General features: G+C 59.4%; 1 protein-coding gene across 5 annotated transcripts; it reads left to right on the plus strand.

The window, feature by feature from the left end:
- The first annotated feature begins 108 nt into the window (after positions 1–108).
- On the plus strand, positions 109–21335 carry DLG4 (discs large MAGUK scaffold protein 4). 5 transcript variants are annotated; one of them, XM_059147655.1, is made up of 20 exons: positions 109–556; positions 8332–8496; positions 11840–11893; positions 12030–12089; positions 12300–12424; positions 12523–12692; positions 12805–12941; positions 13088–13232; positions 15548–15843; positions 15946–16048; positions 16174–16288; positions 17156–17332; positions 17545–17581; positions 17674–17701; positions 17827–17874; positions 17979–18080; positions 18428–18600; positions 19540–19649; positions 20171–20262; positions 20371–21335. In XM_059147655.1, the coding sequence occupies exons 1-20, from the start codon at positions 527–529 to the stop codon at positions 20475–20477; spliced, it is 2274 nt and encodes a 757-aa protein (XP_059003638.1). In that variant the 5' UTR covers positions 109–526; the 3' UTR covers positions 20478–21335. The 5 variants fall into 5 exon arrangements, 4 of the variants coding, with proteins under 4 accessions (XP_059003638.1, XP_059003639.1, XP_059003641.1 ...); XM_059147656.1 differs by having other exon boundaries at positions 112–556; positions 8332–8397; XM_059147658.1 differs by having other exon boundaries at positions 112–556; positions 8332–8397; positions 12039–12089.
- Positions 21336–24459: the final 3124 nt, after the last annotated feature.

Raw genomic sequence — 24459 nt, forward strand, 5'->3', positions numbered from 1 at the left:
CCATCCTCGCTCCTCGCTCCCTCCCTCCCTCCCCCTGCTTCCTCTCTCCTCCTCTCTCCCCTTCCCTCCTCGGCTCCACGGCTCCCTCGGCCGCTGCCGCCTCCAACCCCCCCACCCCACTCCCCCGCCACGGCCCCTAGCCCCTGGCCGTTAGGCAAGACCCCCCCCTCCCCCGGGGCTCCCCGAAATCCAGTTCCCCACCCCCACCCCAGCTCATGCCCCAGCCCCCGAACTCCGGGGCTGCCAGCCCCCGGTGCCCCCGCCCCTCCTGAGAATCGGGGTGTGCTCCCCAAGCCCCCTCCCCTCCATTGGGGACCCCCTTTTAGGGCCCCCTTCCCCTCCCTCCCACGCTCCCCTCCCCTCCCCTTCTCCAACCCCTCTTTCCCCTCTCACCCCTCCCCCCATCCTGGCCCCCCCTGCAAAAGTGGGGTGCGGAGGGGGGAGGGGTGAGAACCCACGGAGGGGAGGCACGAAACTCCGATGAAGTCAGAGCCCCTTACCCGCCGCCGCGGCCAGCCCCCCCAACATGGACTGTCTCTGTATAGTGACAACCAAGGTAAGCATGATGGGGTGGGGGGCTTTGCCCTGGGAGGAGGGTATGAGTTTGTGGGGAAGGGTTAGGCAGGCCTCATTTCAGGCTGGGGGCCCTGGAGCGACAGCATCAAAAGATGCATTTTGGGGTCATGGTTTAGTTTTGGGGTTCATATCTGAGATAATGCTGGGTTTGGCCACAGGTGCCCCCTGGAGTGATCCCTTTGTACCTGTAGAGAAATGGAAAATTTGGGCTGTTTTGTGGTTTGGGGGGCTAATGGGTTTTGGGGTTCACCAACGATGTTGGAGGGGACTTATCTAAGGAGAAGCCTGGCTCACAAGGGAGCCCTGCTCTTGTACGTTAGAAGGTGGACTGTGTGAAGGGGGTCCTCTTCCCTCCTGGGCGACAAACTGGCTTCCAGGTGTCTTGTCCAGTTTCAGGGGGCTCTTGGCATGGGGGTAGACGGTTATTGGTTGTGCCTGAATGGTCTGGGGGTGTCGGCAGGCAGAGAAGGGGTGGGCCTTCAACCTACAGAGCAAGCATCTTGTGGTAGATACATTTTGGGGTACGCTCAATTATAGGGAACTGGTCATTTAGGGTTTGATCTTACAGAATGGGTTTAGTTGGGAGTTGTCAGAGGGCTAGCTCCTGGAACAGGATCCTCGGAGGGAATGGACCAGGTGAGGCGAGGGTCTGGGATACTCCCATGGGAGGGAGAAGCTCGAAGCAGCCCTGGTTGCCAGACTCTGAGGAGGAGGAGAGCTTTTGGGAGACAGGGGATTTGAGGAGGGGGAGCAGGTGGGTGGTGCAGAATTTGGGGGTGGCCCAGGCAGGTGCTCACTGTCCCCGTCTCCTCCCACACTGTATCTACCCCTTGTTGAGGAAGAGGGAGAAGAGGGGGAATAGGAGAAGAGGAGAAGGGGAAGAGGAGAAGAGGGAAAAGATGGAGGGGAATGTTCCTCTTACCCCTGACACAGGGGATCAAGGTGGGGGAGGACACCTGGATTTCAGGTTACCAGGGTGAAAAGGAGTTGGAGGAGGGCAGAGCTGGCAGCAAGCAGCAGAGGAGTGGACGAGGGTGTCCCTGTGGCTGGAGCCTGGAAAGGGCAGATCTTGGATGGGGAGCACAGGCGAGCTCCTGGTGGGGTGCAGAATACCTAGGTCTTGGCTGTGAGACTCTGGGACTGGCAAGCTGGATGCCTGGTGTGTGGAGGGAGGCCTGGGCGGGTGGCAGGCAGCTGGGGGTTGGGGGGTGGGACAGGAAGTGGGGGCCGGGGAGGCGGGGTCCGGGTGAGTCACAGGCTGGGGAGGGGGTTATATTTAGTGGGAACTGCAGCTTCTCAAGGGAGGGAGCTGAGGACACACATGTTCCCTGCCACAAACTCACACATGTGTGTACACATGCATCGTGCACGTGTGAGCAATGGATGCAAGAGACTGGAGCCCTAGGACCTTTGGGTCCCGAGTCCCCATGCCCTCTCGGGCTACTTGCTTGTCCCCAACCCCCCCAGTTCTGTGGCTCCAGGCTTTCTCCCCAGGCTCCTGCTTCCCCTGTTCCCTGGAGTGTCAGTGGATTTTTCGTGCCTCCCTTACTCGGGCCTGGTTTCCTTAATGTCTGTCTGGTCCTCTGCTTCTCCGGTCTCCTGCCCTTAGCCTGCCCCTCAGCCTTAGATTCCCTGGCTGTGGCCCCCTCTGCTCAGGTGTACCCAGAAAGCCAGTTGGAATGTGTGGGCTCTGCTTCCAACATGTGAACGCACACGCGATCGCGAGCGAGGGTGAGGGGCTTGCTTGGCTGGCAGGCTCTTCTGGGAGGGGGAGCTTATTCGCCTCCCATCCAGACTCCTACTTCTTCGATGGAGCCCACAGCGAGCATCCCCGAGGGAAGGAGCCTTGCACAGAGAGGATCAATCATGCCTTTGGGGTTTTACAGAGGCGTGGAGGAGACCCAGGCTTGCCACATTCCTTGGCCGGAAAACTTGTCAGTCTCGGGATGACGGGGACTCCAACTCCCATAAGGCCTTGAGGCACAAGAGCCCTCGGTGTAAGGGGCCCGCTGTCCGTGGGGCTGTTGGGAGTTGTGGTCCCCCTGTATCCAGGGCAGCGGAGGGTAGCCCGGGAGGAGCCAGCAGGGGGCACGAGGCACTTGCTTCCCCATCCCCCCCGCCCCGCAGCGCCCCCCGCGCCCAACGTGCTGGGTGGGGTCGGGGGTGCCCAGGCTTTGCGGTCTCAGGCTTCCCAGCCCCGTCTGGGAGTCCTCCATCTTTCATCGCCTATATTTAGATTCCTGCCGCAGTAATTTAGGGAACATTTATGGAGGGCCCGCGCCAGGTCCCGCGCGTCGTGCTCCCGCCTGCCTAGCGATCGCCTCGTCTTACTCCGCGCCGGGGTCTTTGCCGGCGTTGGTCTCAGAGAACCTCTCGCTCCCACTCCGCCCCCGTCCCTCCCCCTTCTCCCCGCGCTGCTGCCGCCGTTGCCATGGCAACCGGCGACGACTGAAGTTGCGTGGCGGACTTGAGGGCCGGGCGCGGGTGTCGGAGGGCGGAGCAGAACGGGGGGGGGGGAGAGCGGGGAAAGACCGGGGGCTTTGGGCCCGAGCCCCGGAGGCGAAGCGGTTAAACCCTCCGGGTGGTCCTCATTGGGCCCGGCCGGGATGCCGGGGGCGGGGCAGGGTGGCCAACGGCCTCATTCATTGGCGGACAGGGGCGTGGCGGAGGGGCAGTGTGGGCGAGGCCGGGGGAGCGAATGGGCGGGAAGTGGACGGAGGCGTGGTCGACTGGAAGGGGGGGAGGTGGGCGGGGCCTGGCTTACTCTGTCGAAGGAGGCGGGCAGCAACCCTTGGGAAGGGGCGGGGCCTGAGTGCGGGGTAACCTGACCGAAGTGAGGGCGGGGCTGACCCGGCAGGGGCGTGGCGTGGTCCCATGTGCCGACAGGAGACGGGGTTTGAGGGCCTGTTGTCTAAGGAACTGTGGGGTGCGGGGGGTCTTTGGGAAGGAGAATCCGAGGGCTGGGCCGTCTGACGTCTCAGTCTTCCTAAGATGGAGGCCTGTTCAGATTTCATCAGAACACAACCTCCTACCTCAGCTCTCTGTTCCAGGGAGACGGTTGCTAGGCGACAGCAAAGTCCTTGATTGCTGCGTTGCCAGGCAACAGGGAAACGGAAAATGGAGGGAAAAAGGAAATGGTGGGAGGGGGAGGGTCTCAGGGGCCACAGCGCCCGCTGGTGGAGAACCGGGGCCTGTGCATTTTCTATTCTAGAAGGAATTTCAAGTTGGCTCCTTTCTGCTTGGGCAACCTCCGAGGGAAGTGAGCATTCCAGCCAGACATGAAACTAGGGCGCTGGGGGTCATCTTGGGGGGCGCACCCAGCAGATTCCGATCAACGGGAAGGGAGGGACATAGGCGAGGTTCTGGGGCCTCTGAGTCCGTCCTCTCTGTCCTGTGTGGGCATTATAAAGAAGCCCGAGGGACAAATTTGAGGAGACTGCTCGCTGGGCACTAAAAGCCGGGAAGGTGGGCGTTTAATGGAAGAACATTTGGAAGAGTTGCTTTCAGGGTTAGTCGTTTGCGGGAAAAAGCAAACCTCAGAGGCAGTCGTTTTGAGGTCTTCCGGAAGATTTGTGGGTCACTGCCAATTGCAGGCCAAATCTTTGGGTGAATGTTTTTTGAGGCTTGGAGGTGGGGGAGATAGATATATTTGGGAGCAATCTCCTAACAAAGTTGGAATTCAGAATCATAAAGGTGATGTTGAGATGTGGGAAGGGCAGCCAGAAAGGAAGAGGAGTACTTGGGAAGTGAAGGAAAGGGATAGGGAAGTATTTCCTAATTTAAAGGTTTGGGAATAAATTGAAGAGAGTGCAATTGAATGTGGAGGGTCAAGCTTTAAGATACATTAAGGACTCCCAGAAGTTGATGGTTGGTGAGATACATATAGATATAGATAATTTTAAGTTTTTCTTTAAGTTTATTTACTTATTTATGTACTCTCTACTCCCATCATGGGGCTCGAACTCACGACTCTGTGAGATCAAAAGTTACAAGCTCTTTCCACTGAGCCAGCCAGGGGCCCCTCTGGTGGTACCCTGGGCGGGCATACTGGAAAATCAGGAGTATCTCATTATGTGCAGGGATTTATTTGGACAGGAACCCCAAACGCGTCTGAAGACTGTTTATTTGGATGTTTGCATTAGAGCAGGAGTAATATTTGCACTAATTTCAAGGTCTCTGTGGGCGGATTAGGGGATATGATTTTGAAAGGGAGGATTTAAAGGGCAGTTACATTCGAGAGGACGACCAGCACCGGTGGTCCGTAAACGTTTGAAGAGCATCGCTTGGCTAGCAGGTGGGGCTGGGCTGCAGGTTAGAATAGATGTCTCGGCATCCGGGGGGATGCTGTCCACATTAATAACCCTGTTTGGGGAAGTAGCGGGGAGGGGCTTGTGGGAGGCATTTTCGATCATCCGGGGGTCCCTCTGCAGTGAGGCAGAAGTGCTGCTGCTTTCCCGCACATCGGAGTCGGCTGGAGACGAGTGGCCGGGGAGGTTTGGGAGTCGTTAGGGGCCTGGTGATTTCCGGGGCAGGAATTAGGTGAGAACTGTTATCTGTAAACTGGTCAGTCCGTAGAGGGGTCGGAATAGGCGTGTCCTGTGTAAGGCGAAGTCCACAGAGAAACAGCTGGAACCTGGGAAGTTGATGGCTAAGAGGGTCTCCCCTCACCCCCTCGCTCCCATCGTGACGCTCTCCCGCACTGCGCAGGCGCCGTCCCCCCCCCTCCGGCCGCAGCCTCCAGTCGCCGCGTCCGCCGCAGCCCCCGCCCCTCTGCCCCTCCCCCTCCCCCAGCCCTGGGACCCTTGCTCTCCCACCCGCCCCCTCCCCTAAGTCCCCCTCCCCTTCTCCATGTCGGCTCGGAACAGATTCGCCTCCATGTGTCTCTGCGTGGTACGTGCCGCGGTACGGGCTCCGGCCCCGCTCCCCTCTTCCCGGACCCCCCAAATCTCAGGGTGCAAGCTTCAAGTGCTGTCGCTCTTCCTTCTGCTTGGCGCGGGGTCTCTGGGTTGCAGTGTCTCGCGGACAGGCGCAGCGGGTTGCCCCTCTTATCCACATCCCCGCTTTCACTGACACCCCTCTATTTTGGGGTGCAAGCCCCGGTTCCAGGTCATTCTGTACAGCTGGGGCTCCAGTGATAAGAGGACCAAGGGGGAAGGAACAACAGCGATCCCCAGGCCTTTTACTTGCCTATGCCCTAACGTATTGGGGGTTCAGACTTGGTCCCAATGGCATCTGAGCTATAGCCCTTCCGGCTGAGTCCCAGTAGGGTAAAAGAGGGGACCCTCCTTTCCTGCCTGTCCTGCTTCAGTGGTCCTGTAATCTGGGACGGAGGGGTGCTGACCCGGATCCCCCACTCCCAGTTCCCAGTTTGGGAATTACCCTCCCCCCACCCCTCCAGACGTTTCCTCCCTGCCCTCCCAACCCTTACTACATGTACAGTTATCTGAAAATTTCCCAGGACTGAACTTGGGCCCTAATCTCCTTCAGCCACATTCTGGAACCTGTATCCCATTTCCCTCACATTGTCTTCTAATGCAGGGGAGTCTCCTCCCCAGTCCTAGACAGTCCCCCACCCCCATTGGGTTGGGGGCAGGGAGAGGTGTTTGCAGTCTCACGGGGATAAAATTTTACCTTCATTTTCTTCTCTAGAATAAACAACGAATTTTTGCCATCCCATATGCTATATGTGCACCCTGACATTTCTTCATCAGATTCAGGGATTTTTCTCTGTGAGGTGGGCTGAAAGTGGAAGGGCAGGGGGTTTGAACCCTCCCCAGACTTGGAGAAACTAGAAGCTGCGCTCCCCCCCACGCCCCCCCCCCCCACCAGGAAGGTTATGGGACTCCTGGGAAGTACAGAGGGGAGCTGCTTCCTCCCCTTTCCCCTGGACCCTCAGTTCTGGGGCACTATTCAGGCTGCAGACCATCATTTCAGGGTGTGCAGTGAACACCCTCCTTCAGGTCGTGGGGTTCTGTTATCCAAGATGGCCCAGCCTCTGGGTGGGTGGGGGGCGCTTTTCAGTTTACTCTCGCTGACCCTTCACTTTTCCTCCTTCTCTACTTTTTGCGCCCAAAGGCTGGTCTTGAAATCTGGAGCTCAGGATTCTCTTTCCAAGTCTGTGGCCCAGAAAACGGAGTGTATCCTGATGAGCCCCTGTTTTCCTTCTTAGGGGAACTTCTCGTCTCTCACCTCTCTGTCCTGGGTGGGAGAGCCTTCTTGTGGCTGGCTGCAAGTCCCAAACCTGTTCTGCTGCGCCCCCCACCCAAGCTATGGTTGAACTTGGGTTACATCCTCCGAATTTTCATTTTCAGAATCTTGCTTGAGCATCAGGCATTGACCTTGATAAGCTTCCTCTAGTTGGATCTTGTAACTGTTGCCCTCTCAGGGCTGGGGTGCTCAGCTTTTCGGATGTTTTTCTTGAGAGGGGATTTCTGCCTTCTTTTACTTGTGTGTCAGGTGGGGTGTGTGTGTGTGTGTGTGTGTGTGTAGGGGGGTGTCTTCTGTCTTCTCCTGCCTCTGGGGGAGCCCTGCCTGTGGTACCCTCCCCCTCCTTCCCTGAGCTTGGAGTTTCGGGACGGTCTGCTTCTGTGGGGGCTGGCTCTTGAGGAGGGGGATAGTGTGAGGACCAAGGCCGGTATGGGAAGACCCAGGCAGGGTTGCCGCCCTTCGCTGCTGTATCCGGCTGTCCTTTTCCTCTCTCTCTGGGCCCCAGTTAATCTCATTTACTGGCATCCTTGTTAAGCTAGCGTGGGAGTCAGATGAGATGACTGGTGGATAGTTGGGAAGGGAGTCAGGGGTCATGTTGAGTCTCGCACCCCTAAAAGCCAGAGAGAGACTAGGAATGGATTCTGAGACTCAGTGCTCTGCCCCATTCCCCAGTCAGCCAACCTGGAACGACACCCATCCCTGCCCCCCTCCTGAGCCCTACTACCTCCGTTCCTCCCCCTGCCTTCTCCATCCCCTTCTAGTATATCCGATTAGCTGGCTGGACTGTGGGCCTTTGTAGGGATGGGGCCAGATGCCTGGGGGCCCCTTTGCGGACTACTTGGGAACCAGTGGGGCCAGTGGAAGATGAGCTGGATGAGTTTAGCTTTGTCCTGCCTGAGGGGCTGATGCCAAGTACCTGCTAGTCCAAGGGCCTGACTGCAGTCCCTGCCTCTGTCCCGCCAGTGCTGGAGAGCCAGTCACTCCTGGGGTAGAGGCTGCAGTGGGGAGACTGAGGCTCCGGAGGGTGGGGTGGGAGTGAGATGGGGTAGGGGGGAGGGTGCTGGAGCTTGAGTATGGAGGAAGGAGCTTACAGATGGGAAGAGTGGGGTGAAGATGTCTCCGGAAGCTGAGAAGTTGGGGATGGGCGTTGTAATGGGGGGTACAGAGTGTCAGAGGCCCTGCTGAACCTGAAGGCCTGGGTGGGGCTGGAGAAAAGGAGGCCGGAAGTGGGGTGTGCCAGGTGGAAGGCGGGGCCGGCAGTGGGGGAGCGCCTGGGACATGGGGGATGTGCAGGGGGGCGTTGGGGAGAGGGACTGGGATTTGGGGCCCACGGAGGAGAGCGGTGGCGTCCTAGCAGGAGAGGGGCTGGGGGAGGGTGGCGAGTGGGGAGCCAATGGGGCTGGAGGAGAGGGAGGGGGAGGATCTGGTCAGGCCCTGGGGCCTTCCGCACTGCACTGGCGGGGGTGGGGGCAGAGGAGGCGGCCTGGCGGGCAGCCTGGAGCCGGAGGTCCTGGGCCATCCCCGTGACGCCTCCGTCCCCATCCCCAGAAATACCGCTACCAAGATGAAGACACGCCCCCTCTGGAGCACAGCCCGGCCCACCTCCCCAACCAGGTAAACGCCCCCGAGCTGATGCACGTGGCGGAGAGGAACTTGTCCCACCTCGAGGCCGTCCAAGGGGTCGTGGGCCACGCCCACCTCACTCCCCTCAAGGTAGGAGACTCAGGCGGCATCCTCCCCAGTGCGGCCCTTGGAGCCTCGGAGCGCCAGCACCCCCAAGGGCCGGTAGGGCGAGAGCTGTAGCTGGGAGGAGGCTGGGATGGGGCGCCTGAGGCTTGGGCTCCTGGGGCCTGGGGAGGGGGCCCTTGGGGGGGCCCCCCCGGAGACACCTCGTTCCCACCCAGGAAAAAAACAGAGGCCAGACCAGTGGGAGTGGGCGTAGAGCTTACAGCCAGGGTACGTGTGCCTGAGTGTGTGCACGCACGCGTGTGCCGAGATGGGTGCGCCCCCAGGATGCCCCCCACCCCAGGCCCTCTGCATTCCTTCACACTCTCATCTCCATTTCCGTTTTCTGCGGCCTGAGCTCTGTTCCCAGCTTCTGCTGCCCTCATTTGCTCTAGTCCCTCATCCGCCTCCTCCCCCCACTTCCGGCTTCTGGGCCTAGCTCTCCGTGTCCCCGAGTCTACAGCCCTTTCCATCTGTCTGGTCGGAGGCTCCCAGTCGTGGGGCCTTTCTGCTTTGGTCTGGCCCCAGCCTCTGCTCCCCTCCTCCCTGTCTTTCCCTCCCGCTGGCTGACTGGCTGGCTGGCTGCTGCTTCTGGATGCTTTCTCTCTCTTCCTCCCACGCACTCTCCTGCTCCCTCCCCGAGCCCCAGCTCAGGCCCTCCGCGCTGCTCAGTCCTCCTGCTCAGGCTGCTAGTTCTCCCTCTCCCAGGTGCCCTTCCCTGGTCCTTCTCCCCGTCCCAGTCCCAGCCACCCCTCTCTCGCATCCTTCCCCCACCGCGCTTTCCCTTTTCGGGTCCCTCCTGTCCCCCGTTATTGCTCGCCACCACCTGTTTCCTTCCCCATCTCCTCCTCCCCTATACTCACATTATGTTTTCCCTCTCTGGTCCCTGGGGAGACCCTGTTTCTGGGACCTTCCCTTCTCCAGCCCACTCTGCTGCTGCTTCCCCTTCAGTCTCCTCCCGTGGGGGCACAGGATGGGGAGGAAGGGAGACACCAGGCGGGCTATGGGGGCAGAGGTGGGATTCCAGAATCCTGTGGGATGCCCGGGGGAGGGGGAGGCTGCTGACATTTCACCAGAGGAGACCCAGAGGAGGTTTTCTGAGCCTGGGAATGAGGAGGCAGGGAGGGGGCGGCTGAAGGTTCTGGGGTGAGGAGGAGTTCTGAGGGAAGAGAAACCATTCTGTGGCCTGGAGCAGAATGGGGAGACCATGCAAGGGTCAGAGGCCTTGGGGGCAGGGGTTGGACAGGGCAAGGCTATGAAGTCAGGGCCCAGAAAGAGCTGATGGAAGGGACCAGAAGGAAGGCCCTGGAGGAGAGAAGACAGCGTGGAATGTGCTGTGAGCCAGGGAGTCAAGGAAGGCCAACCGGACATGCTCTTTGTGGGATGGGACCATGACGTCCCTGGGGAGGGGCGTAGGAGAGGGAGGTGTGCCAGGTGGTAGTGGGCTCAGGCTAGTGGGTGTTGGGATCAGGACTCAGGAAGCAAGGGAAGCGACTGGAGGCCCTGAGCCAGCTGGGTATCTTTTGGGATCCAGGCCCGAGCTGGGGGACAGGAGAAGCCTTGGTTTGCAGAGGGAGTTGAGAACGAAGGACTGTGATTTGGGGACAATCTGGAGGGTTTGAAGCTGGGATGAGGGAGAGTGGTGCTTATCTCTCCAGGGAGTCAGAACTTAGGATGGACACTGAGGGGGAATGGGGCTGGAGCGGAGATAGGGACTGAAAGTGGGCAGAGGACAAGGGCTGCTTTGGAAGGTGGAAACTGCAGGGTGGGACAGGGATACAGAGAGAGGGTGTGGGATGCTGTAGAGAGAGGGGTGGGAGGCAGATGAAGGTAGCTGAGGAGGAGGCTTCTGGGGAAGGAGGCTCTAGGCTAGTGATGGGCGGGGGATTGAGGATGGGCGGTGGGATGGAGAACGACCGTGTGGAATCAGATTTGGCAGTCAGTGGCCATTGGTTGGATAACAGTGTTTGCTGAGATTGGAAGGGTCGGAGGTTGGTGGCGTTAGTAGATGGAGGGGTACGAATTGAGATCTGTGACGGAGCTTGAGAAGCAGTGTGTGGTGATCGCGGTGGGAGAGGGGAGGGGAGGATGGAAGAGTCTGGGGAATCCAGGACGAGCGCCTTGGCTTGGTAGGCTCCAAATAAATATTGGTTTAAGGAGGAGACAGGTTGGGGACCCCGGAAGGAAGCGCTTGGCCGCCTCCCCCATTGCCATGGAGACGGGGCTGCGGTTGCCCTGGCAATTGGGGAAGCCCCTAGGACCAGCCGAAGCTGGCCCCGCCCCAGAGCCTAGAGACCCTGCTGCGTTGTGGAGGCGACTGACGTCAGGACTGGGGCACGCCCCACTTTAACCCTTTCCTGAATGAAGGGGGGGGGAGTAGCTGAGAGATAGGACCCGGATGTCTCTCACCACTCCCCCTTCCTGACGTGCTGTGCACTCTGCGTAGGGTGAGGGGCGTACCGGAGGGCCGAAGGGGCTGTTCAGGATGCGCTGCGCGCACAAACCTCCTCAGCCCGGACTGCTCTGGCCGGGCTCCCGGGGGGCGGGGCCCAGGGCAGGAGAGGCGGGGCTAGTGGATCCCTTCTGCCCTGGGGACTCTGGTGGCCCCTAGGCCACGCCCATCTCCCCCCTCCCGTTGTCCTGGTGACAGGGCCTTCTGGAGGTGGGTCTCCCCAGGCCTTGGCTGGGCTTAGATACCGTTGCTAGGCAACAGAGTCCTCAGAGGAAGGGGCGGATTGGTTGGCGGGTGGGGGAGAAGGAGGGAGGGGCCTGCAGCTAGGGGAACCCCGGATTTCGGGCACCCAGGATTTAGGGCAGATGTGTGTGAAGGTGAGGGGCAGATCCGAGGGAGGGTTCTCAAGGTTTCTGGGTGTATCTAGGCCGACAGGGACTGGGTGGGGGGCTAGAACGGGGGGGGGCGGGAGGGGGCAGGACCCGGTGGACATTGAAGCACTGGGGTGTGTGTAGCACATAAGGCAGTGGCAGCCTGAGGTGTTACATCCGGTGAGAAGCTCCCCCCTTTGCCTGCCCCCCCCCACTCTTTACCATCTGCTGCTCCCCCATCTGGCTGTCTCTCCCTCCCTTCCCGCTTTCTCAGACACCTCCTTCCACGTGCAGGGGGCCTGGGCTGGGCATAGCGAGCGCCTGGCCCAGGTGCGTGTGTGTCTGTGGTAGAGACTGAGCTGGGTCCTTGAGGGGTTTGAGAGCAGGCTTGGTTAAGAGGCTGAAGGGGTAGCCAGGATGGTGGGGACCCCCCACCCCCACCCCGAGGACGACGGGCTTCCTCTTGAGCCAAGGCTCAGGCAGCTTGTCATCTCCTTCCCCCTCACAGGCCAATTCTCCTCCTGTGATTGTCAACACAGACACCCTAGAAGCCCCGGGATATGTGAGTTGTTTAGATTTTGGGCCCCTTGCAGAAGGAAGGAGGGAGAGAGGGAAGGCCTGGGTCCCAGCGCAGGGTGGGAGCAGGCTCTCAGGCAGGGATGTCTGTCTCACTGTTGTTGTGTTTCTGGTCCGTGCTGGAGTTGCAGGTGAACGGGACAGAGGGGGAGATGGAATACGAGGAGATCACATTGGAAAGGGTGAGCAGGCTCCCCGCTCCGAGGTCCCCACCCCCCGCTTCCCTGTCGGTGCTTGACTCTGTGCCTGTGTGTAGTGAGTGCCATGTCTTAGCCTTGTCCCTTCCTGCTCTGGTCACAGCTCCCCAACCCCTGTGTGCGCCCCTGCCCCCAGTCACCCTGCCTGGAGCGGGCAGGGTGGAGGGCTGACGCTCCTCCCCTCGTCCTGCCCAGGGCAACTCAGGTCTGGGCTTCAGCATCGCAGGTGGCACTGACAACCCGCACATTGGAGACGACCCATCCATCTTCATCACCAAGATCATTCCTGGCGGGGCTGCGGCCCAGGATGGCCGCCTCAGGTGGGGAGGGGATACAGGGGTTAGGGTGCTGGTTCCCTGGAAAGGGAGGACTGGGGCAGCACAAAGCCCCTGGCTCAGGCCCACTTTGCCGCCCTCAGGGTCAACGACAGCATCTTGTTCGTAAATGAAGTGGATGTGCGGGAGGTGACCCACTCAGCTGCGGTGGAGGCCCTCAAGGAGGCAGGCTCCATTGTCCGCCTCTACGTCATGCGCCGGAAGCCCCCGGCGGAGAAGCTCGTGGAGATCAAGCTCATCAAAGGCCCTAAAGGTAGTAATCCAGGCTCATCTCCCCGCCCCCACCCCAGCTGGAACCCCCGCCCCCAGGCCTGCTCCCCGGCCCCCGGCCCAGAGCGCCCACCTCTGCCCTGCCTGCCACCCAGGTCTTGGCTTCAGCATCGCAGGGGGTGTAGGGAACCAGCATATCCCCGGAGATAACAGCATCTACGTGACGAAGATCATCGAAGGGGGTGCCGCCCACAAGGACGGGAGGCTGCAGATCGGGGACAAGATTCTAGCGGTGAGGACCTCCATCCCTCTGCCAGCCGGCACCTGGGGCTCGCCTCCCTGCCCGGGCAGGCCCCGCCTTCCGCACCACCATTCCCAGGGTGCGGCTATCTCGGGGCTGTTTCCGGCTCTGTCTGAGCTCTCTGTCCTTGGCCCCAGGTCAACAGCGTGGGGCTGGAGGATGTCATGCACGAGGATGCCGTGGCAGCCCTGAAGAACACGTATGATGTGGTCTACCTGAAGGTGGCCAAGCCCAGCAACGCCTACCTGAGTGACAGCTATGCTCCCCCAGACATCACGACCTGTGAGCACCCTCCACCCCTCACAGCTCCCCATGGCCCATCCCAGTGACCCCCGGGACATCCCGGTGACCACCAGATAGAAACTCTCTCTCTTGTTCTGTGGTTGGAGCATAGATGGAAAGACCGGTCACCTCGGAGGACCTAGAAAAGATCGTCTGTGGTCTCTTGCCCAGGAGGCACAAGGCCCAGACAGTTTTGTGGCTCATTTTTTTCAAATTTTCAGGAAATAGATAATTCTTACGTTCCTTCTGAGCAAGAAAAAAGATAAAGAAAGTTCATGTTTCATCATATGAGGGCATTTCAGATGGTCACAAAGGTAACATCAGAGAAGGAAAACATAGGCCCCATGTTCCTTCTGAAGAGAGACGTGGAAGTTTTAGGGACACAGTCATAGACCAAACAGCAGCAGGTTGGGGGAATAACATTGTCTCAAAGTGGGATTTGTTCCAGAAAAACTTAAGGTGGTTTTGTATTGGGAAACTTTTTTTTTTAAAGATTTTATTTATTTATTTGACAGACAGAGATCACAAGTAGGCAGAGAGGCAGGCAGAGAGAGAGGAAGGGAAGCAGGCTCCCCCCGGAGCAGAGAGCTTGATGCTGCAGGGCTCAATCCCAGGACCCTGGGATCATGACCCGAGCCGGAGGCAGAGGCTTTAACCCACTGAGCCACCCAGGCACCCCATGTATTGGGAAACTTTTTAATACGATGCGTTGTATTCAATAATCGAAGGACTAACATCATAAAATTGTTTCAGCTAGACGCTGGGAAAAGACGGAGCAAATTCAGCTTCTGTTTTCACGTGAAAGTGTAGTAAACTAGGAACACAGATGTTTTCCTTAACGCAATGAATGGTAGTTATCCTACCAAGAGGGACCCAGGCTCCTTGGAGAAGGGGCCAGTTCTCAGTCTTGGCCTAGAAAGCAATGGAGAGAGCCAAGATTGCTGGGTTAAAGACCCAGGAGGGGCTCCTTCTGGCGAGTCAGTCAGAACTCATTCACTATATGAAAGTCTGTGAGATTATAATGTTGCTTGAGAGTAATTGGGCACCCTTGGAGCGTGCTGGGGGCCTCTCCATTAGGACACCTGGCAAATGCAGGGAGAGAGGGAAGCGTGTCTACTCGCTTTTTTGGACAAACCACATCTCAGAATTACCAAACAGTTGATAATGGCAAAATGCTTTTTATTTTTATTACTATCATTTTTTAGATTTTTATTTATTGGAGAGAGAGAAAAGCAGGCTCCCTGCTGAGCAGGGAGCCCAGTGTGGGGCTCCATCCCAGGACCCTGGAGATCGTGACATGAGCCGAAGGCAGATGCTTCACCATCTGAGCCACCAGACGTCCCATTTTTAAAATTTTTATTTATTTATTTTTTACTAGGCTCTACACACAATGTGGGGCTCAAACTGACAACCCCTAGATCAGGAGTTGCACGCTCTGCCGACTGAGGCAGCCAGGCAGCCCAGGGAAGGTTCTTTTTTGTAGCATAATTCCTCCTGATAAGTGCTCCTTCCTCCGAAAAAAAAAAAAAATAGAATATCCTATTTTGCTGTCCCCAGCAAAAAAACAGAACCAGGCAGTGGCCCTCAGTGGCCACTCAAGCTCCTGGGTGAAAGGCTGCCGGGGAGATAATAATGAGGGGGTCAGCTGGCCACACCTTGAACTTGCCAGTTAGTCTCACCTAAGACGACCAGATAGTTTTGCCTCCCGCCGCATAGCTGTTTTTTTCCTACCGTGTCGCCTACGAAGTGTTTGTGCCAGGAAAAATGGAACTAGAGTCTGTCGAAGTCTCTAGAACAAATCACCAGCTTACAGGAGAAACGGGCATATGTTAACACCATCAAAGATGCCAGCCGTGATTTCCCCATTAGAATCTGCCTAATAGAAAGTGGGAAATTCTATTAGACAAATGACCTAGTTTTCCCAACCAATGATGGCCAAGAGAAGGAAAAAAAGGGAGAGAGAGAGAGAGAGAGAGAGAGAGAGAGGGATTTTATAGATTAAGAGATTTGAGAAACAGAACCTGAAAGAAAGCCCCCAAGGCCTGGTATTCATGGTCCCCTTGACCTGACCACCCTGGGCACACCCAGGACATGTAACCCTCAAACAGACGACCCCCTGGGAGAACCAGCCCCCGTGAATTCCTGTCCTCCAGCATTGCTGGGATGGGACGCCCCCTTCCCCCCTCCTGGGCCCTGGCGAAATCCTGTCTCCTCCCTCTGAGTTTGCTCCCCTGGTTCCTGAGGGAGAAGGTGGGCTGGTGGGCACCGCCCATCCCGAAGCTCGGCCCCACGCTTCCTCCCACGTCTTCTTCTAGCCTATTCCCAGCACCTGGACAACGAGATCAGTCACAGCAGTTACCTGGGTACCGACTACCCCACGGCCATGACCCCAACTTCCCCTCGGCGCTACTCCCCAGTGGCCAAGGACCTGCTTGGGGAGGAGGACGTGCCCCGGGACCCGAGACGGATCGTCATCCACCGGGGCTCCACGGGCCTGGGTTTCAACATCGTGGGCGGCGAGGACGGCGAGGGCATCTTCATCTCCTTCATCCTGGCAGGCGGTCCCGCGGACCTCAGCGGGGAACTGCGGAAGGGGGACCAGATCCTCTCGGTGAGGGAAGGCGGTGAGGGAAGGCCGGCCCTGTGCCCTTCCCCGCCTCGGGCCGGAGCCAGGCCCCCAGCTGCGGCTGCTCAGCCGCTCCCCTCTCCCTAGGTGAACGGCGTCGACCTTCGCAGTGCCAGCCACGAGCAGGCGGCCATCGCCTTGAAGAACGCGGGGCAGACGGTCACCATCATCGCTCAGTATAAACCAGAAGGTACCAGGCATGCCGCTCCCCACCGTGTGGGCAAGGATGGTCCTGGGAACAGCATCCCCTCAGCCGGCCGCTTCGGTGGCAGTGGGCCGGGGCCGGAGCTCAGGAACCTTCTTGTCCTTCCCCAGAGTACAGTCGATTCGAGGCCAAGATCCACGATCTTCGGGAGCAGCTCATGAACAGCAGCCTGGGCTCGGGGACCGCCTCCTTGCGGAGCAACCCCAAACGGGGTTTCTACATCAGGTCGGACGTTTCCCTGGACTCTGCCCCTCCTGGTTCTCTGCTCTTCCCCCTCAACCCTTGCTTGCCTCTGGCTCCCTCCATACTGAGTACCCCTCATGCCTTCTGGCCCGGTCACCCTGGCCCTTTGCCTGGAACCTCCGCAGTCCGGCGATGCAGAGGTCACTGGCTGGCAGAGAGGGGCCTTGAGGCTGTGTGGACTACCGTGGGCACTGTGGCTCCTCGCCCCCGGCCCTCCCCACCCTGGGCTCCTGTCCTACAGCTCCCATGGCCTCCCCGCTCCCTGCCGAGGCTATAGCTGTCCTCAGCACGGTCCACTCTGGCCTGACCTTCTCCCGCAGGTTCAGACCTGCATTTCTGGCCATCTGCTTTCTGGACATGTCCCCTGGGATGTCCCACGGGCACTTCACATTTAGCACGTCCCGAACTGGACTCCCCGTGGTCTTGCTGAATCTGTGTTCCTCGTTCGCTGACGGGTGCCGCTAACTGTCCACTCGGCTCCTGCCTCCAGGCGGGTCTGGCTTGGCCATTCTCTCCCTGCTGGACTTCAGGGGCTTCCTGGCTCGGTCTGCACTGGCTCCCGGGGATACCAGACTGTCTCCTCTTCAGTCCCGCAGCTGCCTTGGTGGTCCTTTCTTTTCTTGGCCTGGCCGGAATTTGGTCTTTTTCTTTCTCACCCCTGTGGCTGTACTCTGCATGGGCGCTGCAGACCGCGGTCCACACACCGTGGGTTCCCCGCAGTCCGCGACCCTGGTGGGAGGGCTGTCGGCCACTGGGCTCTGATGCAGAGCCCTGGTCTGGGGGCCCTGGCAGGGTCTCGGGGCGCCGGGTCCTCCGCCCATCTCTGACCACTGGCTGCCCACCCTCCAGGGCCCTGTTTGACTATGACAAAACCAAGGACTGTGGCTTCCTGAGCCAGGCCCTGAGCTTCCGTTTCGGGGACGTGCTGCATGTGATTGACGCCAGCGACGAGGAGTGGTGGCAGGCGCGGCGGGTCCACTCCGACAGCGAGACCGATGACATCGGCTTCATCCCCAGCAAACGGCGGTAAGGCTCCTGGGGCCTGTAGGCTTCCTGCTGCAGGAGCTCAGGTCCCAGCGGCCCCTGGGGTGGGGCTTGGGGGGCAGCGGGGAGGGCCTGGGCCTGCCCTCTTACTCCTTGGAGGTCCGTCTGCTGGGCACTGTCCCTCCTGCGAGCCTTTGGAGCAGGGCCCCATGCTGGCCATCTCCCTACCCTCCCATCCTCCATGTCCCCCACAGGGTTGAACGGCGGGAGTGGTCAAGGTTAAAGGCCAAGGTAGGTGGGGGCAATAAGCTTGGAGGGAGGAGAGGGGGAGCCTCATGGCCGGGGGCATTCCACCAACCACGTGGCCTGCTCTCTCTTCACAGGATTGGGGCTCCAGCTCTGGATCACAGGGTAGGTAGGGTCAGCTGGGCCGGCCGGGTGAGGGAGCCCTGAGCTCTCCATATCCTCGGGAAGGTGATACAGGGCCCCGAGTGCCCTGTCTGAGAGCCCCTCCCAGATGCCCTGCCTCCCGCTAGGTCGAGAAGACTCCGTTCTGAGCTACGAGACAGTGACGCAGATGGAAGGTAAGGCCCCAGCCCTGGCCCCAGTCCCTGGTCCCGGGTCTCTGGCCCTGGCCCCCCGCTGCTCCCTGCCCCGCAGTCCGCCTCAGCTGGCTCTCTGTCCTCAGTGCACTACGCTCGCCCCATCATCATCCTTGGGCCCACCAAGGACCGAGCCAATGATGACCTGCTCTCGGAGTTCCCCGACAAGTTTGGATCCTGTGTACCCCGTGAGTGCGGTGGGCCCTGGGGTGGGGCAAGGTGGTGAGGGCGGGGCCCAGGGGCTGTGGGGTGGGGCCTCTGGCAGAGTGGCCAGTGGAGGTTGGGGTGCAGGAGGACAGGTTGGGGTGCAGGAGGACGCAGGGTTCTCAGAGCAGGGGTGCTTCTCAGCCGCGTTCCAGGTCGGGGACCCGGGCAGGGGACCGGTGGGGGCTGGGGGCGGTGGTGCTACCCTCCCTGACCCCACAGTCATGGTCTCCCCAGCAGCCCCCAAGCTGGCGCTGTGGTGGTGGATGCTGGCAGGCTTGAGGCTGGAGGGATGGTTAGATCTTTGGGGGGTGGCGTGACTTCCTGGCAGATACCACGCGGCCCAAGCGGGAGTATGAGATAGATGGCCGGGACTACCACTTCGTGTCCTCCCGGGAGAAAATGGAGAAGGACATCCAGGCGCACAAATTCATCGAGGCCGGCCAGTACAACAGCCATCTCTACGGGACGAGCGTCCAGTCCGTGCGGGAGGTGGCCGAGCAGGTAGGACCCGCGGGCACCCAGCCTCTTCCTTCTCCCCTCTCCCTACCCCATGGCCCCCCCCAGCTCTCTCTAACTCTCTTTCTCTGTCTCTTTCCCCGCTGGGTCTCCACTCCCTCCTCCACGTCCTTCTCCTCTTGGGCAACTCTGTCTGACTGCCTGCTCCCCCTGCCTCCCTCCCTCGCTTGCTTCCTGACCCCAAACTCCTTGCCACCATCTGTCCCCTCTCCTCCCCTTCCCTCCTCTTTGCCCCATTTTGCCTCTCTCCCTCCGGCTTTGCCCTTGGTGGCTTGGCCTCCCCAACTTGGTCCCTCCTTCTGTCCTGCTCCCCTGTGGCCCTTTGCCCTGGCCTGTTCCTGGGGTCTGTACCCCCTTCTCCTGCTCCTCTGCCTCCTCCTTTTCCCCCGCACTGCCCCTCACCCTGCCCTCTGTCTCTCCATGGCTCCTTTCTCCATCTGCCTCTCCTCCCTCCCACCTGTCTCTCCTTGTTTCTTCCATCTGTCTGTCCTGTCTGCCCATCCATCCTACTTCCTCTCTCCTTTCCCCTTGCTTTCTCCTGTCCCTGCCCTCCACACGCCACCCTGCTCCCGGCCACCCCTCTGGCCTTGCTCTGCCCCATCTTCTGCCCCCCCCCCCCCCGTTTGTGCCTTGTCCCTCACTCCTCTCTCGTTCCCTCCAACCCCCTCCTCCTGTGCTGGCTTCTCCCCTCACTCTCCCTCTGTCCCTTCCTTTTTCTCTCTGTCTTTCACTCTGTCTGTCCGTAACCCCTTCCCACCTTGACTCCCTGCTCACCTATCTTTTCACATCCGCATCACTGCCCCTTTGGCCAACCTCCCATCCCCCACCTTTCCACGTCCCGTGTCCTGTGTCCTGTCCCGGCACCTCTGTCTGTCCTTGCCCGCCCCCTGCCGGCCCCCCTCCGCCCACCCTGCCCGCCCCCAGGGGAAGCACTGCATCCTCGACGTCTCGGCCAATGCCGTGCGGCGGCTGCAGGCGGCCCACCTGCACCCTATCGCCATCTTCATCCGCCCCCGCTCCCTGGAGAATGTGCTGTGAGTATGGTCCCAGGGGGCCTCCCCTCAGCCCCCAACCCGAGGCCCTGGGCCTCAGAGGGCCTCTGCTGAGCTCTTCCCTCCGCACCCGAGACAGCAGCTCTGGCAGCCCTGCAGGGGAACTGCCCCGGGAGCTGGAGCCCAGAGCACGCAGGGAGTCCCAGGCCTTTCCTTTCCTCTCCCACCTGGGCCTGGCCAGGACTACAGCTCCCAGCATCCCCCAGGGCAGACCCCTGGTGGGCCGAGCCAGCCTTTGGGTCTTCTGGGAGCTGGGGTCTGAGAGCCTTCCCCGGAGCCGAAGGCAGGAGGGAAGAGGCTCTGAGAGGTCCCGGGAGCGGCCCCACCAGGCGGGGATGGGTCTTGGGGGGCCCCGGGGGTGGCCGTTGTGGCCCCAGGGGCCGTCGGGAGCTGCATCTCCAGCAGTGGGCTCCGGATGAGAAGAGAGCCGTGCGTGTGGGGCCCTGGACGCTGGCAAGAGGCGGTGGCGGCCGCTCACAGGCACCGCTTCTGGCTGTCCGCAGGGAGATCAATAAGCGCATCACGGAGGAGCAAGCCCGCAAAGCCTTCGACAGAGCCACCAAGCTGGAGCAGGAGTTCACAGAGTGCTTCTCAGGTTAGGCCGCGGCCACCTGGCGCTGGGAAGGGGACCCCTGTGGGCGGGGACCCTTGCTCCCTTGCTCGGTGTCCAGCCTCACTGCCTGCCCCCCTCCCCCGCCCCCAGCCATCGTGGAGGGCGACAGCTTTGAGGAGATCTACCACAAGGTGAAGCGTGTCATCGAGGACCTCTCAGGCCCCTACATCTGGGTCCCGGCCCGAGAGAGACTCTGACTCCGGCCCTGGCGTGGCCTGGACTCGCCCCGCCTCCCTCCCGCCGGCCCTTTGGTCTGGACTGAATTGCCCAAGCCCTTCACGCCCCCTAGCCTCCCTCCCGTCCCTTCTTATTTATTTCCTTTCTAACTGGATCCAGCCCTGGAGGGGGGACACTCCCCTGCATGTATCCCCGCACCCCAGAACTGGGCTCCGGAACCCCGGGAACCTGGGGTCTGAGGGGGGGGAGCCAGGCTCCTGGTCCCGAGCCTGTGCTCCTGAGGACCGGAGCCCCTGCCCTCCCCCAACGCACACACAACCCAGCGGGGGCCGCCTGCCCTCCCCACCTTCTCCCACACACATTCCAGAAGTCAGGGCCCCCTCGAGGAGCAGCCCGACGCAGGGATGCAGGGCCACAGGCCTCCTCTCCCTCCTGAGGCAAGGCCTGGGGCCCCCCTGCCCCCATCAGAACTCCCCAGGTCCCTTGGTTTAGCATTTATTTTTTCCCATTTTTTTTCTTCTCAAAGGTGGTCTTTTGGGGGGATAAGTGGGGGGACGCTCCTGTGGGCCCCCTGCCTTCCACGTGCCCCCCACCTTTTTTCTTTGCCGGTTTGCATGAGTGGAAGGTCTAACTGTGGCTTTTTTTTTTTCCCTGGGATTTACTTTTTATTTTACTTTGTTTTATTTTATTCTATTTTATTTTTTTTGGGAACGGGGAGGGATGGTTCTAGGGAGTGGGAGCGTGGGAGGGAGGGTGGGGGGCAAGGGTTGGGGGTCGGGCGCCTGGGAGCCAGGGGAAGACTGGAGATGCTGCCGCCTTCTGCAATTTATTTATTTTTTTCTTTTGAGAGAGTGAAAGGAAGAGACAGATACTTGAAACCTGGTGTGTGGCCTGGTTATTTGGGATGCGGGTGTGGAGGGAGTCAGGGTGGGAGTGTAGGGACAGGTCTGGGAGTCAGACCATTCTTCACGTCAGCCCAGAGAGGGGAAAGCGCCCTGAAAGGGGCCTTGGAGGGACCCCGAAACCAGGGACTCTGAGTCAGTAGTGAAGTATGGGCCTAGGAAGGGCTGGAGGCACTGCCCAAAGTCCCCGACAGACCTGGAAAGACCGGCACAGGGTCCCTGAAGCAACTTGGCCCAGTCCTGATCACTCCCCTGGGCCGTCTGGGGCAGCGTGAGGTTCTCGAAAGGAAAATTTGGAGGGAACTTTCTTGGTTCAGGTTCATAGAGTTGTGGACAGAGCTCGGCTCTGGCAGTGATGTTAACAGATTTGTTGATGAGAAATGCAGTGTAAATATTTATTGGGTTTCTTTATGTCCCATCTCTGTAGAAAGATTCAAAACAGCTTTGCCAATAATCAGGTAGGAGAATGGAAAGAGACCAAAGATTAAAAAAAAAAAAAAAAAAAAAAAGGCCAGAGCAGATGCAGTAGGTATGAGGGAACATACCATCTCTGAACTAACTGGTAGACAGGGCAAAAAGGGAAATGGTCCGCTACCTAGTTCTTTCTTATAAAGGAGCAAAAAGCTCTGGTTCTTTGGGGAAGTCAGATTTTCCTGACCCTGAGCCTCACTGATGCTTCTCAGAGGCAGCTGCATGGGGCATCTGTTCTTGGCTTTGCTTCTGCCGATGTTCACATGTTCAAGAGGCCGCTGCCAGAAGGACCTCAGCTGCAGTATTGATGAGCCATTGCTGGCTCCCTCTGACTCAGGGCCCCCAACGGGGAAGGGTGAGGAGAAGGGGGAGGTGACAGGTACTAGAGTCAAGATGGTTAAGCCCGGAACAGTGCAGAAGCTGTTAAGAGTTGGATGCGAAATTCCACCCCGGGGCCTGGGCTGATCCGAGGAGTGTGGTAGAGATCTCTAGCGGGGTGTCACTTAATCTGGTGGTTCTCTCGGGGGATCGCCCCACAGGAACTTCTGGGAAGGGCTCTAAACGAAAGAACCCAGCCCACTGAGTCCCGGGGGCAGGCCCTTGGAGGGGTGGGGGGCTGCACTTCAGGAAACCTCCCAGGTGACTCTGATGTCTTGCTGGGCCCAGAAGCACTGCTTCCAAGAATGTTTCTCAAATAACCCTTCTTTTAGCTTGGTTCTGCGTAGGAGCAGATGGTTTGAGGCTGTGCTGATGTTCTCAGCCATTGGCCGGAGGGAGAAATCAGCTGAGGAAGGTGTGTGCCAGGTAACGCATCTGGATCGAAGGGGTTAAGGAGAGTTCACTGAGAAGGGGTAGAATCTCCTAATTCTGCATGCATCACTTTTTAGATTATGAAAGGAGTACATGTACCTTATAAAAATTCAAATAAATATAGAAATGCATATGGTGAAAAAAAAGAAGTTCCCTCCCCATCTCATTCCATATACTCCTCAGAGGGGAGCACTTTGGCAGTTTTGTGTTCTTCCAAATCTATAAAGAGCTCTTCCCCGGCCAGCTAAGGAGGCCGTATGTTTGCGTGGATAGGCGCACTAGATTCCTGAGCGGACCGAGGTTCAAATCCCGACTCCTTCTTCACTCCCCCTCGATTTCTTCCAACAAATAGTTACCTGGCTCTCCCTGGGTGCCAAGCAGCGTTGGAAAGGCTGCGAGTGTGATGTCCTGGCCCTCGGGGACACTGGGGTCCTTGCAGTGGGGACCGTGGACCACAGGAAGGGAAGGAATGCAGATCACGAGGATGACGATGGTTGCAGCAAGCAAAGACAGTGGCAGCACGGTGCGCCTCTTTGTGGGTGTAGACGGGGTGCTCAAAGAGGCGTCTCCTTGGAACACCACTTGAGTTGCAGCCTGCAGGGTGAGGAAGCCCAGAGCGACTGGTGTGCCAGCTGGAGAGAGAGGAAGGGCGAGGTGGGAGGAAGCAGGGGATGCCGTAGGACAGAAGGAGGTCATGGACTGGAGCAGGCAGGGGGGGAAGGAGGCAGAGAGGAGGGGGTCAGAGACTTGAGCCCTTCGTGGTTGGACAGAGCCTTGCAAAGTCGTGGGAGTGGGGCAAGTGGGCGCCCGGGCGAGGGCGTGGCAGGAGGCGCTAGAGAGCCAGGCGGGCGGCGCGGTGGTAGGTCCCGTGGCTGGAGGTCAGAGTGCATCTTGTGGGAGCTCTGCTTCTCAGCTCACAATTGGGAGCAGTAACTGCCTCGAGGCATCCCGGTCCCTGGTGCAGTGAGGTCCTCGGCGCACAGCCCGCCCCTGCCATGAAGCGCTACCCATGATTGCCCTTGGCCTCTTGGTCTGTTCCTCAGCTCAGTAAAACTGGGGAACGGGGCGTTTTAATTTTTTCTAAACAGACACCTCTAGATAAAAGTGGGAAAGAGGAGTGCAGGTCCGGGTCCCCAAATCCTGGCTGGTCCAATGCTGAGAAGCCAGGACGGAGAAAGTTCTCTCTAGCCCAGCAGCAGGGACTATGAGGGGCACCGTTTTCCCTTGTGGGAGCTCCCAGCACTGAGTCCCCAACCCCAAGGCACTCCCTTAGCCTCTCCTGCTTCACCTCCCCTCCGGCCCTGCTCAGCTTCTAGATTTGGGGAGCCACAGGGCGCCCTCTTCAGAAGTCAGCACCCTACCTTCTGTTCATCAGCCCAATCGCCTTTTTTTTTTTTTTTTTTTAAGATTTTATTTCACAGAGAGAGAGAGAGAGAGAGAGAGCGCGATCACAAGTAGGCAGAGAGGCAGGCAGAGAGAGAGGAGGAAGCAGGTTCCCTGCCAAGCAGAGAGCCCCTTGCAGGGCTCAATCCCAGGACCCCGAGATCACGACCTGAGTCCAAGACAGAGGCTCAACCCACTGAGCCACCCAGGCGCCCCAGCTCAGTCACCTCCTGAAGATGCTTTCCAGGTGCCTGACTTTGCTGACCCCCCACCCCGGGGCCTACCCCCAGGATTCCGACGCTGTGAGTGGCAGTCCAGACCCTAGGGGACCTGGGGCAAGAGCCAGGCAGGCTGATCCCAAATTTGCAAGTGTTCTGAGCCAGGGTGGGCGAAGGGTGATGGGTCTCACCCCTCAGGTCTTCTACACAGAAGTGGA

Source organism: Mustela lutreola, chromosome 15, assembly GCF_030435805.1.
Source record: "Mustela lutreola isolate mMusLut2 chromosome 15, mMusLut2.pri, whole genome shotgun sequence".
NCBI lineage: Eukaryota > Metazoa > Chordata > Mammalia > Carnivora > Mustelidae > Mustela > Mustela lutreola.